The following is a 13,816-nucleotide window of genomic DNA, read 5'->3' on the forward strand; positions in this document are numbered from 1 at the left end:
ATCCACAGAGGAGACCTATCTTCCCACAGGTGCCAGGCGGGGTCAGACCTGGCTCACCCACCAGCTCGGCTCATGTAGGGCTGCCTCAGTCTGTCGGGGCTCTAACTTGACTCCTTGAAATTTCATATTGCCTGCTTCCAAGTCTCTGACCCATCCAGGAGAGGGAGAGGGTGAGACAACAGGTAGACCCACCCTTACTTGGGTTCACACCACAACTGAAAACCTGTAATTAACCGTCTCCCAAACTGGAGCTCTGTTTCCAAGGGTCCTGTTTCTGTTGACTCCTCCATTTTCAGAGCTAACACTTTGCTTTTTTAAGTGAAAACTTGTGCCTTGGCCATCATCCCCTGGGGAAACCAACTTTGACAGTTCAAAGCTGTTTTTGCATTTATGTGTTGACGGGGGGGCAGTCTTTTTGAAGGACTCCTGCCACCCACCCGGTGTCTATTCACTTAGAGCTCACATCTTCACTTTGAGGCAGCCTGGATTCTAAAATGCTCTTTAAACTAGATGACACATTTTAACACGATTCTCAAATGCTCAGAAAACACATGTGCACGTGGGCGCGCACACACGCAGACATATCAGCACGAACTACCTCTTAAGAAGCCACAAAGAAACTGATCATCTCAGCCCTTCCCAGATCTGGGAGTGTCTCCATGCCTCAGTTTCCCCATAGAAAGCACCACCTGCGTTCTGCCCAGTTAGAACTATCCAAAGAGAAAAGGGGCTTCCTCCATCAGTGATGAGCTCCCACCCCATAGGGTGTAGAGGCCGAGGGTCGATAGCACATGGTGGTGGGGACAGAACAGGTGATGTCGTGCAGTGGTAACTGAATGCTCAAGAGTCCTTCAAGATCTCCCAGGAACCTGAGATTCTAGAGTTTTGAGGAGTTCAGGAAAGATGAGTCAATCACAGTAAATGCCGATCTTCTGCCATTGATGAAAAAGGATATTGGGGAAAGGAAAAGTTTGGAGTTCTGGATCCAGTTCTAATCCTGGTCCTGTTACTTCCTAGCTGTGTGACCTAGGAGAGGTCTCTTAGCCTCTCTGAGCTTTAGTGCCTTCATCTGTTGGGGCAAAGGGAGAATGAAACCTGCCTATCAAAGTCAGAAAGGTAAGTGAGGCAGCGCAGGCCATGCTGAACATGCAGTTGGTGCTCAGCAAATACTCATTCCTTTCTTCTTCCAGGGCAGACGGGCAGCTCCTACCAGCCCCCTTTAGCTTCCCCCTGCAACCAGGTGCCAGGAATCAGATACCATCAACCTCCTCAGATCCATCAGAGAGAACACTGCCCTCCCTAAATACCGGCTCTTGGCCCCTTAAAAAGCCCGCACATCCTCCTGCCACAGGGCCTTAGCACAGGCTATCCCTTCTGTCTGGAATCTCCCTCCTTTCTCCAATGCAGCTGGTTAGTCCCTACTGGTCATTCTAATCTCAACTTGTGAGTCATTTCCTCAGGGGAACCGTCCCTGATCTAAGCCAAAAAAAGCTCCATTACACATTTTCATGATATCAGTATCTTTCCTTTGGGTTACTAATTAAAGTCTGTGTCCTTGCAGGCAGGAGCCACATCAGTTTGGCTCATTGCGGTATTCCTAGTGACGTTCAGTAAATATTTGCCTAATGAATGAAATAATGAAGAAAAGGCTCTTTCCCTTCCTGTGCATCTGGCCATCTTCTCCTCCCTTGGTGCCCATGGTGTGACGGCATGCTCACTGACCCATCTGTGAACGGTCGGCACTGTCCTGACGGCCCCCCCAGAACACCTGGGCTCCCTGCATTAATGTACACCGAGCACCCCTTTGCCTTGTGCTCAGCAATCCACCTCACTCACGGGCTTCCTGAGTTCTTGCCCCATTCTGGGAGGTGGGCTTCCGTGTGCCCATTTCTCAGAGGAAGAAACTGAGCCCATGGGAAATAACCAGCCCAAGGTCACACGGACAGGCTCAAATTGCCAGCGAGGCTCCACAGCCAGGCTCTCTCCACCATCCCACGTGGCATTGTTTCTCATAAGAAACAACAGGCACAATGACAACAGCCCCACTGGGCCTCTGCTGAAGCTGGTCCTACCCTGACGCGGGGCCCCGAGTGTGGAAGTCACACTGCATCACCACTGGGGCTTTCAGGGTCTTTCCCAAGAGCTGGCTGGGCCTCATTCTCCAGCACAAAGTTGCTTCCAGGTCAGTGCGAGAGCTCAAGGCGACGGGAGGGGGCCAGGTTTTCTCTGCCGATCCGAGGTGGGCCAGCACAGTGCCCCTCTCTAAACTCTCACTTAGCAATTAGTTTGGTCCCTGAAGGCCCCTCTGACAGACTGCTGAGCCACCTGCTGGCTGGCTTCCTCTTTCTGGGTTTCCTCTAGGACCCCCAGAAGGGGGCTGTGTGTGGGGTCCACTGCATTGCCCCGACTACTCCAGGGAGCCTGAGAGCGTCCACAGATCCCCCCGCTGGGCCCTGCCCACGACACCTTGAGTGTCTTCACTAAGCGCAGTTACAGCCCAAGACTCACTTCCCAGGAGCGTTCAGAGGCCGTAGAGAGTCCCCACCCAGGGACGGGAAGGCAGCGCCTGCCATGGGGCTGGGTTAATGTTTATCTCCTCGCTGGGGTGGCTCTGCATGCGATGGTCAGGCCCCAGGACTCTTTCTCCAGAACCTTGGGCTGGCTTTGGAGCAGGATGGAGTTAAGAGCTGAGCTGGCCTTTTGGAGGTGGTTTGGTTCATTGGTGGGAGGTGCCTCTGGATGGAAAGATCGGAGTGTCATTACTCAAGTGAGGACGGAGCCTCATTCGGCAGCAGGTGTATGGACACAAGTCTCCCTTTCCTTCCTTCCCTCTTCTTTCCTCATCTGAGATCCATCCATGACCAGGCTCTTCTGAGCCTAGGGCAGAACCAAGGTCAGGTCAGGGATGGTCTAGGGTGACCCAGAGGCACCTAGCTTGGAAGACTGGTAGTGACGATGCTTCACTGATATGGGGACCGGGGTTTGCTTGGGTGCAGGGAACACAGTGGGGTCAGCTTTAGAATGCTGAGTCCGAGGGGTCTCCTGAGCAGACGTCTTGCAGGCTTGGGCCTCAAGACTGAAGCTAGAAGGAGAGTCCCAGACAGCAGATGGACAGAGGGCGTGAGAGCCCCAGAGTCGGGGAGCGAAGCCAGGCCAGGGGAAGGAACCGTCAGGGAGAGGGTGAGTCATGAGAGGGAAAGGGGCCCTGGAGAACCCGGAGGGTGCGACCATGGGAGAAAGAGGTGCTGTATTTCCAGGTTCTCTGAGCAGCTAATGCTTATTATTTATAAAAGAAATGAAAGCAGATTTACAGGCAAGAAATCCAGCAGCCATCACCTTAATCATGTGATCAGAATTAGCATCACCAATGTTGGAGGCATATGGACATCGTGTGTCTCCCAATAAAATGCACTAAGAACACGGCAACAGGGGGAAGTGGGTTTAGCTCAGTGGCAGAGTGTGTGCTTAGCATGCACAAGGTTTCGGGTTCAGTCCCCAGGACCTCCATTAATAAATAAATAAACCTAATTACCTACCCCCTCAAAAAAAAAAAAAAAAAGAAGAAAAGAAAATACGGCATCACTTGTGAGACATTCCTGCCAGAAATGCTCAACAGGGAAACGTGGGGAAAACCCAACTTGAGGGACACTCGACAAAACATCTGGCCTGCACTTAAGGTCAGGGTCAAGAAAAACAGAGGACTAATCCCAGCTTAGAGGAAACTAGAGCGATGTGACAACTAAATGTAATGTGAGCCCAGTCTGGATCCCAGACTGAGGGAAAATAAAAGGCAAAAAAACCCTGAAAACTTACATCCTTACAATGGAATATTATTCACTGAGAAAGGAAATGAGAAAGCAAGTCACAAAAGGACATGGAGGAAACTCAGATGCATTTTGCTGGTGAAAGGAACAAGAGAAGTGGTTGCTAGGAGCCCTGGGGGAGGGGAGAGGGATGGGGCAGAAGAGCTGGGAGAAGGTGAAGGCAGTGAATCCGTTCTGTGTGACACTGGAATGGGGGACGCATGTCAGCATACATCTGTCCAAGCCTACAGAATGTGCAACAGCAAGAGGGAACCCCAGTGTCGACCATGAACTTCATGGAGTCCCAGTAAGCAAGCTTCCACACCAATGCACGATGCTGATGTTGGGGAAACATGGGAGATGTGGGGAGGAGAGGGCACATGTGGGGACTCTCTGATCTGCTCAGGTTGTCTGTAAATTTGAAATTGCTAAAAGGAAAAAAAAAAGTATTAATTTTTTAAGACTATTGAGACAGCTTTAAAATTCTGAATATGGACCATGGATTAAGTAATAGTATTTCATCAACACTGAATCTTATCGACACTGACTCTGATAACTGAAAATAATAAAATAAGACAGAGAGAGGCCCCCGTGGTTGAATCCGGGAAGGGCAGTCAGAGCAGCTATGAGCGGAGAGCGTTGTCATCAGCCCCAGGGCTGCCCAGAGGCCAAGTGGATGAGGACAGAAAGATGTTTGCTGGGCTGAGTGGAGAGGTAGCTGCTGGTTACCTCGCTGGGATGAAGTTCAGAGGAGTTGAGGGTGGAAGGCAGGCGGGCTGAGCAACGGAAGGATGAAGAAGAAAAAAGCGCAAATGTAAAACACCACATTTCTGGATGTCAATAGTCAAAGACAAGTTTCAAGAACTTCAGATCCAAGGTGCTAGCGTGGATTCTTCCACATATCAGCAGTGGCCAGTAGCTTATGGGCTCAGTGGATGGATGGGAAGACAAGGCTCCAGAGATGATGGAGCAGGTGGTTGGAGGCCCATTTCTGGCCTCTCCTTGTGAAGGTCAGAGACAGCACAGCCCTATGCAAAGCCCACGTCTTTGGCCAAGGAAGAGCCAAAGTTGACCAGTCCCCAAAGTTGCACAGTGAGTCACAGAGGTACAAAGTCAAGCTATGTTCCCTCTGCACCCACCCAGATCTGGCTCACTGTCACATGGAGGAGGGACCAAGAGGCCACTCTCCTCCCGCTACAAAGGAGAAGGTGATTGCAAGTGTCAAAGACCAGGCAGGGGAGCGTCCCAGCCGTGCCTAGCGCATAGTAGGGACTTTTTAAAAAATCATAGCTAATGTGAGAGGGTTATTACCTAACATGGAAAACTCATTAATGCTTTCTGAGATTCAGTATCACAAACATTTCATCTGCTCTACGATGCTGACTGTAAGGTGCACCATTATTTTATATCCCCCTAAGAAAGGAAAAAACCCAACAAACAAGAATTGACTGGAGACCCCACAGAACACTGGGGCACCACGGGGCTACAGCCTTCAGGGTGGGGGAAATAAAGGCTAATCCTCCCTGCCCCACAGTAACTGGGAAGCAAGGAAATCCAAGGTCTCATCTTGGCACCGGGTGAGGGCAGGAAAAAAACTCCACCCCGAGAACTTGAACCTCAAGGCTGGAGCTCCCACAGGTTGGTTTAAACTGACACCGTCAGTGTGGTCCTCAGGAAAACAAAGCAAAACACAACCCGCAAGCGGAGATTTTAATTTAAAGAAATCTCAGGTGGGTAGTGTCCTGGGTGGTGGAGGGAAGGAGATTCCAATCCTCACCGGAAGAACGGGATTGTAATAAAACACCCCCAGTTCCAGAGATGTGAAAATGTGAAAAATTATGAGTCTTAAAACCTGCGAAATATGGGCAAGTGAAGAAAATGTTGCCCTCGGGTCTCTCGACATCCGTGCCCATCTCCCAGAGCCCACAGCCCCCGATGCACGGAGGAATTTGCTCTCCACTCCTGCACACGGGCGTGTGGCCCTGCCTCCATCACCCAGGCAAACACGAACATTAGCACGTCTGTCCTTCAGTGAAAAGGCTGTCTCAGGTAGGACGACGCCACTTCCCTGCGTCAACGCGGGAACTGAGTCGACTCACAGCCCAAGTGGCGATTCGAGAAGCAATGATGTGCCAAGATCTCCTACTCCATAGGAGGTTACAAAAGGGGGTATTCTATCCATCAGGCCTCTTGTATTTAGTAGCTGGAATGCGTCCATAAAGAAAAATTTCTCTTACCAACTCTGTGGTTACACTGCAAAACCACACATATAGAAAAGGAAAAAAATGAGAGGTATCTTTAAACTACATGGAGTAAATCTCTAGGCTGTACTCGAGATCAAAATGACAGAAAACAGTGTGGGTAGTATGCTAGCATTTACTTTTAAAAATGGGAACATGTATATAGTCTACTTCTCATATTAAAAGGAACTGCGACTCAGAAAAAAAAAAAAAAGAAAAACGCAATGACACTCCATACGTCTGAATGCTGCAGGCGGACGTATCCGGTGGCACTGAGCTGGCAAGTGTGTAGGCAGCTGCAAATTTAATAAATCTTAATTATTCTGTTTATATAAACAAGCAGGCTGAAGCCACTGACGTAGTTGGAGCTTTCAGTGCCTGGGTGTGCCGAGAGAGAAAAAAGCGTGGAGAGCCAACTGCTCATAAATAATTCGCTTGGGGGTAGGCTTTTTGTTTTTCCCTTTCCCTTTGGACTAAAAATAATATATGGAATGTTTTTAAGTTGGCAAGATTACAGCCTCGGGAGATAGCGTCTATCTTCCACCTGTCAGGTCTGGGTGTGTGTGCCGCCGTGCACGTGTGTGCGGACCCCTGCACACGCATGCGCACCCTGGCCCCGCAAAATACCACCAGGGGAGGACTGCACCCCCTGCCAGAAATGGCATTATCCCTCTGCTCTCAGAAAGGGAAGCAGGGGCAGCGTCTGCAGGTATCTCAACGACCTCCACACAGTTAGGAGCCTGCTACGTGCCTCTTAACAATGGGAACTTTGCCTACTATTGGTTTGATGGACCTGCCTTTTATTCATTGGATAACCATCGTTAAGTGAGTCACCAACAGTCACACACACTCACGGTAGATTGTGGATTCAAATCCAGGGAATAAAGCAGCGGTTCTCAAAGTCTGGTCCCTAGGCCAGCGGCGTCAGCACCACCTGGGAACTTGCTGGAAATGCAGATCCCTGGGACCCTCCTCAGACCTGATGCATCAGAAACTCTGGGGGTGGGACCCAGAAATCTGTGCTTAAACAGCACTCATATAAAAGAGCCCCAGATGGCCTCTGTATGTTGGCCTCCATGGTGGGCCGAGACCCATTAGCTTTAAAGACAGCCAGCAGCAAACTCAAACTTTTACAGATCTATTTGTTTTTAACGTAGCCCGAATAAGCAGATTCTTTTAGCCATTTAGAACCTGCCTGCCTTGCATACCCCAGGAGACTGTGCCCAACATCAGCCTGCCATAGATAAGATCACCCCTGCAGCTAGAAAGGCACAATCCAGTGCTGTCCCCCGGTGTTCCCTAACCCAGAGACTCACCATTGTGCTGAGCATCACCAGCTGGATGTGTGAGCCCTCCCTCCCTCCCCGCTCCCCTCAGCCAGCACACACAGCCTACAGGGCAGGTCTTTGCTCGTGTTTACTAATATATCCCAGGTCCCTAAAACAGTGCTTGGCACAAAGTCAGCATTCAGAAAATATCTGTGAGATGAATGAATGAAGGAGGAGAGGGACAATAAACACAGGGCTGTGAACATTCCACGTTCACCGGAATCTGAACACGCACTGGAGGGCGGATGTCAGTCAGTCAAGTGTCCCTGGACCCAAAACCAGGGGACTCAGACGTGACGCCCCCTGGACTCTGACCTGGGAGCTGCATCAAAGGTGGGCTTCCGACCAAAGTGGGGCTAAAGGTGCCGGATCTAGAGGCAGCCTGGGCACCTGGCCCCGGGCCCCCAGGTGCCACCAGGAGTCCAAGGCTGGACTGTGTGGGCCACCCTGCCCTTCCCGATGTTCTGGGCTCTCCTCTACTTCATGAAGAGACCCTCTGTTACTCTAACTTAGGCAGGGAAGCCAGGGCTTTCTGCTCTCCTCTGAAGAACAAACAAATGTTTCCATGATACTCAGAATTTGCTCATGAAATAAAGTCGGCATTGTTCATTCCATTTTACAGATGGGAAAAGTGAGCCCAAGAGTCACAGCAACTTGCCAAAGTCCACAAAGATGGTTGACACTGGGCCCAGAGCACAGCGTTGGTCTCGTGAATGCCCCTCCCAGCCCCAGGGACACCCACTCTCCCGCAGGTGGAGACAGGAGGACCAGCTGGAGACCATGGAGAAGTCCTGGGGTGCAGAGCCCCAGGAACACAGACTCCACACATGAGAGGTCTCAGGCACCCAGCAGTGTTCAGAGCAGACCTCGCCAGAGGCTCAAGTCATGAGCCAATGCTCGGCAGGAAGACAAGCATGCTCTCTTGGAAAAGGGGCCACCAGTTAACACTGGGCTTTTCCAGAAATGGGAAGAGCCACCGGGCCCCAGGGATGCCTTCTCCCCAGGCCCAGGGTGGGAGGTTAAGGGTGGCCTCACGGGTCAGAGGCAAGAGACCACACAGTGAATGGTCAACATGTCGTATCTAGAGTAACGATGCTTGAGCCTCATTATTACTGTGGTTACTGCTGTTTCTGTCATTGCTTTGGCCTGCAAACACCGCAGGAGTGGCTCCGAGCTCCTCTCAGCGGGCAGAAGGGGAAACCAGTGCTGGGAGCACAGCCAGCCCTTCCTCTTTTGTCCCCCGAGCACCGTATGGCCATCTATCACTGGGGTGGCCACAGGGTCCAGTTGGTCTGGAATGGTCCGGGTTTCTTGGTTCAGTCCTAGTTTATGCCTGTTGTCACAGCATAATTATTAACTTGCTCACTCCTCCCTTGTCCTGGTTTTGGATGAAAACTTCCAAGGACCCACCTTTATCATGTATCTGTCACGGCCGAGAAGGTTCTGTTCACCCTGGGGCTCCCCGAGACCAAGGGCCCCAGGGCCTAGCACTGTGCCGCTCACAGCCCATTCCCCATACAGCTTCCTCAGACCTCACAGAACCTTCCAGAAAGCCCGGGAGGCCTGCCCCAGGCCCACCAACCCTCCAGACGCCCTGCCCTCTAGCCGCGTGGAGCAGATGGCAGACACCGTACCTTCTGGAATCCAGTCAGCTTCCCCAGAGAACTCTGCGTCTGTTATTTCAGGGAAGGAGAGGAAAACGGAGGGGAAAAAAAGAAGTTAAGTGAGTGAAACTTAAATCCCAGCAGAGCCTGTAATGGAATATTCATTTTGTCAGGGGAGTGTTTCTCTAAAACTCCTGGTCATCTGGACAGGCTGAGCCAGCAGGTGATTCAATTTAATGAGCTTTTTAACGCACTCCGGGCCCAGGTGGGATTCCGTCTGGGAAGGCCTGGGCCTGGGCCGGCGGGCGCGCTGACCCGGCTGGGGCTGCGCTGACACCTAGTGGCCGACATGGCTGTTCCGGGGCCAGCAAAACTGGAGCAGCAGAGCCAGGCGTCAGGGGTCTGAGGGCCTCAGGGGCCCTCGGAAGCCATCCCACCTGCGCCCATCCTTAGACCAGCCTCCGTGCCTCAGTTTCCCTATCAGTTCTCTGGGAATGATAACAGTACCTCCTTTATCAGGCTGTAATGAGGAACATAGCATTTAACACAGGCTATTAGTTTAACTATTATTATTGTTTTGTGTGAGACTCGGGAGCCCAACGGGGGAAGGTGCTTCCCCAGTGTCACAAAGCAGGTGAGTGGAGGAGGGGTCTAGACCCCAGGAGTCCCAGCCCGCACCCCGGCGTTTGCTCCATCACGTCTCCAGCACCAGGCTGTGTTTGATGCTGGCTCTGCCTCTCACTAGCTATGGCAACTTGGGTGAGTTTTTTAACTCCTCGAGTCTCAGCTCCCCCTCTGCAGACTGGAGATGCAGTTACTCTGGCAGAAAGGTGCTGGAAGTACTGAAGGGGACAAGGCACATAAAAGTTTCAGCTTGGAAGGTTGCAAAGATGTTGTTACGGAAGCTCCTGCCTCATCAGGTGGCAGGATGGCCAAATGACAAATTGCAAGTCAAGTCCCTAGCACCCAGGAGTCTCTACCTCCTCTCTCTGAGTGGTCTGTGGAGGCTCGAGGTGGAGTGGATGTGGGCTGAGCGAGGTCTCCCTGGGGCCCGGGACCTGTGCATCCTTAGCACCTACCAGCAGGTGGCTGGAGTCCTTGAGTTTGGACTTGTACAGCATCCACCGGTAGCGCAAATCCTCCAGCTCATCTGAGGACCCCCTTGCTGGCTCGAGACGAAGGAGGTTTTCAAAGAGATGCTGACCTTCTGGTACGCGAGCCTCCAGCTCCTACAGGGAAAAGACAGAATTGTGGGTACCTTCCAAATGACCGAGGCGGCTCCACCTGGCTAGTAAGGAGGAGCTAATCAAATTGCACCTGAGAAGCTGCCAACACGACACATAAGTGAGAACTCCATCCACGCAAATTGAAGCCAAGGTCAGGCAATCGCTCTCTGAAATATTACGGGATGGACTCCTGCAAGAGAGGGGCAGCCGCAGTGCTGACCTCCGTGGTCACTCCAAGCTCTGGAATTCTAGAACCAAGTCCTCCAGAGGGCCTGACATAAGAGTTATCATCATTATAAAAGCTACCATTGTTGAACATATCTTTCTGTTGGCATTTTCACTGCTGGCACAGTGATGCTGGGATTGGGCAGATTTTTCTGCCAAAACAACACAATCTTCTCCCAGGATGGCATCTCCTGGGACTCCTGGGAGGTAGTGTGATGTGGGGATATGATCTGGGCTCTAAATCCAAGAGCCTGAGTTTAAATTCTGGCCTTGGATCTTGGCTCTGTCCTAACCTCCCAGCTGCATGATACAGACACACAGCTTAGTTTCTCAGAGCCCACGAGAATGGGGGCTCTACAGGAGCAAGGAAGCTTAACTGCTGAACTGTAGGTTGTCTCTCATACGGTTGGACTGGGTGATGGTGGCAGGAGATGAGAGGAGTGGCTGAACAGGAGGTAGGAGGCAGGCAGGAAGGACTTCTGGTCAACTAGGGAACTGAGGTTAAAACTCTCCCTGAGGACAAAATATTAAAAACATTTTTAAGGCATCAAAGAGTTAATAAAAGAGTGAGGCAAGTCCTGGGAAAAGATGAGACCCAGAGAAGTAAGCCCAGTGCTCAGACCTTCCTTTGCACTCAGGACACCTGCCAATCTGGAAGAAATAGCTGTGAAACAGATCTATGCTTCTGGCAGCCTCGCAGGGAGACAAAGGTCAAAGTCTGGGCCCTACAGAAGTGGAGTCTCTGATAAACCATCTTCCTTTAGCTGAGACTTCTAAAGGTGAATCAGAAGTAAACTTGGACCTTGTTTGGATTTACAGCCCAGCTCCAAGTCATCTCAGAGGTCTAGGGGGCCTCCAGACCTGAAATTGGATTCAATGGTTCCAGAATGATAAAGCCTTCACTTGTCTCGTAGTCACAAACAAAATAATCTCTGGAGAAAAGATGATTCTAAATCTCAAATTACACTTACATTCATTTGTAAATGCCCAGCACACAGTCAAAGCAGCCATACACAGATACAAGACAGCAAGAATAAGAAGAGGCAGAAATAATGCACAACAGAAACATTCCTAAAATGACTTGAGATGATGAAATTATTAGACACATTCTGTAAAGCAACTATGTTTACTGTGTTCAAAGAATTAAGAGATAAGCTTAAAAAGTTCAGCAAGAACCTAGGAGCTATGAAAAGTGGCAGAGCAGATTTTTTAAAGAACCAAATAGAAATTTGAGAACTGATAAATACAATATTAAAAGCTAAGACATTAACAGACATGTGTAACAGCAAATGAGACACAGCTAAAGAGAGAATTAGTAAAGTGGAAGATAAGTTAGAAAAAATTATACAGAAAACTATATGAAAAGAAAAAAGGATGAAAAATACACAAGAGAGGGTAAGAGACATAAAGCACACAGTGAAAACATAACATATGTTCAAATGGCATCTCAGAAGGCGAGGAGAAAAGGAACAAGGCAGAGGCGGTATTTTGAGAGATAATGTTGGAGAATTTTCCAGAAAGGTCCAAGCCACAGATTCAAGAATCCAGATGAATCTCAAGCAAGAAAAAATAAAAAGAAATCCAAACCTGTCATATCATGGTAAAGCCACAAAAATTAAGGAAAAAGAGAGGTGGGTTGGGGCCTGATCGAGAAAGACTGTGTGCGATAAACTTGGGAAGTTGAACTCAATACCACGCGGTTTTCTTGAGGGGGAGGCCAAGGTCATAGTTAGGATTATGAAAGGTTACTCTGGCTACAGAATGAGCCATTACCCACATGGGGGCCCAACAGGAAGGAGGGAGGCCAGCTGGGAGGCCATTGTCATCATCAAGTTCAAAAATGGTAAATGCCTTGTTGGTCAAAGTCGATGAGAAAAATCCAAAGCTCTGATAATCCTTCCACTAATAACAAATTCACAGGTGACCTTCCAGCACTAAATGAGGTTATCTCTTTTTCTCCATAAAGTCATATTTCTCTTTTCACCATAATGAATGCTGATTGTTTCAGCAAAATACATTTCAATTTTAGGATATGTGATGCATATGTTAATGAAAGAGTGCTGCATATTAATAAAGATTTGCTGCACATATTTTAGGGAGACTTTCAAAGTTTACCCCTTCAGTTACATAAGCTTCTCAATTTTAACCAAAATGGAAAACCATTCTAAAGTTGTTAATCGATCACCTACTGTGTACAGAATACTATGCATGGTAAGGTAGGGGTTGTAAATTAATCCTTCCAGTACCCATGGGATTATTCATTTGTGTTAAAAAATAAAAATTTATTAGTGCACTTAAAAAAAAAAAAAGGTAAATGCTTAGTTTAAGACGGTGGTAGTGAGGGGAAACAGAAATAACAAATATCCAGGAGGTAGACCCAAGAAGGGCTTGGTGACTAATTAGGTGTGGGAGTGAAGTAGAAAGATTTGTGGTAGATGGATTGGCCCCCCGATCCCCTGCTATACCCACGCTCTTTACCATATGACTTAGTACTACGTCCCATCAGGAGGTGGAGTCTCTTTTCTCTCCCCCTGAATCTGGGCTGGTCTTGTGACTTTCTTTGTCCAATAGGATCCAGGGCAAGTGACACTGCGCCAGCTCCTAGTCTAAGCCTCAAAAGGTCTTGCGTGCTCCCACCCACTCTCTCAGACCCTGCCTCTGCTCTGAGAAGCCCAGGCTGTCCTGCAGGAGGACAACAGATACATGGTCCAGCCCATGCTCATCTCCAATAGCCCACCAACCCCCAGAAAATACAGCCACTCATCTGACCTATACCTGACAGCAAATAACGGAGCCCAGCCAAGCCCAGAAGCACCGCTCGGCTGACTGCAGCCTAAACTGCCAACCTTCAGAATCATGACTTAAGCAAATAGTTGTTCTTTTAAGCCACAAACTGTGGGAATGGCTTGTTACACAGCAAAAGTTAACTGATAAAGGAGTTGTGATTAGTGGTGACATTTCCCAGGCTGGTGAATATAGCAGGAGGCTGAATGAATAGATGGATGGATGGATGGATGGTTGTTCTAAAATATTTGAAGCAAAACGTTTAAAAACGATTATTCATACACAAGCCAGAACAGCTCCCAAGCTCTGCACATGCTCCTTTTTGTTGAGAAGTCCCTGGTGGCAAACACAGCTCTGGGGGCAAATCCTCTGGAAGAGGGGCCTTTCCTCAGGAACAAACCTGCAGCTTTATTTCTCTGGTCCTCAAGTCCTTGGCGGAGGCAGTTCTCATGGCGATGATTCTAATCAGCTTGGAATTCTCCACCTGCAACCAGTGCTCAAAGTTCCCCAGGAGCCGGGAGAAATCTTCACGGCTGCCTTCCTCCTGGAGCAGATTCGCCTGCAGGAACACACAGCATGACCAAAGCATGAGCTTCTGAAAACAGC

At 49.5% G+C, this 13,816-nt stretch overlaps 1 protein-coding gene across 1 annotated transcript in view; it reads right to left on the bottom strand.

The window, feature by feature from the left end:
- Positions 1–13,816, bottom strand: part of SYNE3 (spectrin repeat containing nuclear envelope family member 3) — a 90,147-nt gene that overhangs the window by 2,717 nt on the left and 73,614 nt on the right. Inside the window, exons 15-17 of the mRNA XM_032482575.1 lie at positions 13,611–13,769; positions 10,055–10,204; positions 9,006–9,044 (exon numbers count right to left, since the gene is read on the bottom strand). Of these exons, the coding sequence (XP_032338466.1) occupies positions 9,006–9,044; positions 10,055–10,204; positions 13,611–13,769 (348 nt within the window). The remainder of the gene's footprint in view (positions 1–9,005; positions 9,045–10,054; positions 10,205–13,610; positions 13,770–13,816) is intronic.

The sequence above is a fragment of the Camelus ferus genome, chromosome 6, assembly GCF_009834535.1.
Source record: "Camelus ferus isolate YT-003-E chromosome 6, BCGSAC_Cfer_1.0, whole genome shotgun sequence".
NCBI classification, from domain to species: domain Eukaryota; kingdom Metazoa; phylum Chordata; class Mammalia; order Artiodactyla; family Camelidae; genus Camelus; species Camelus ferus.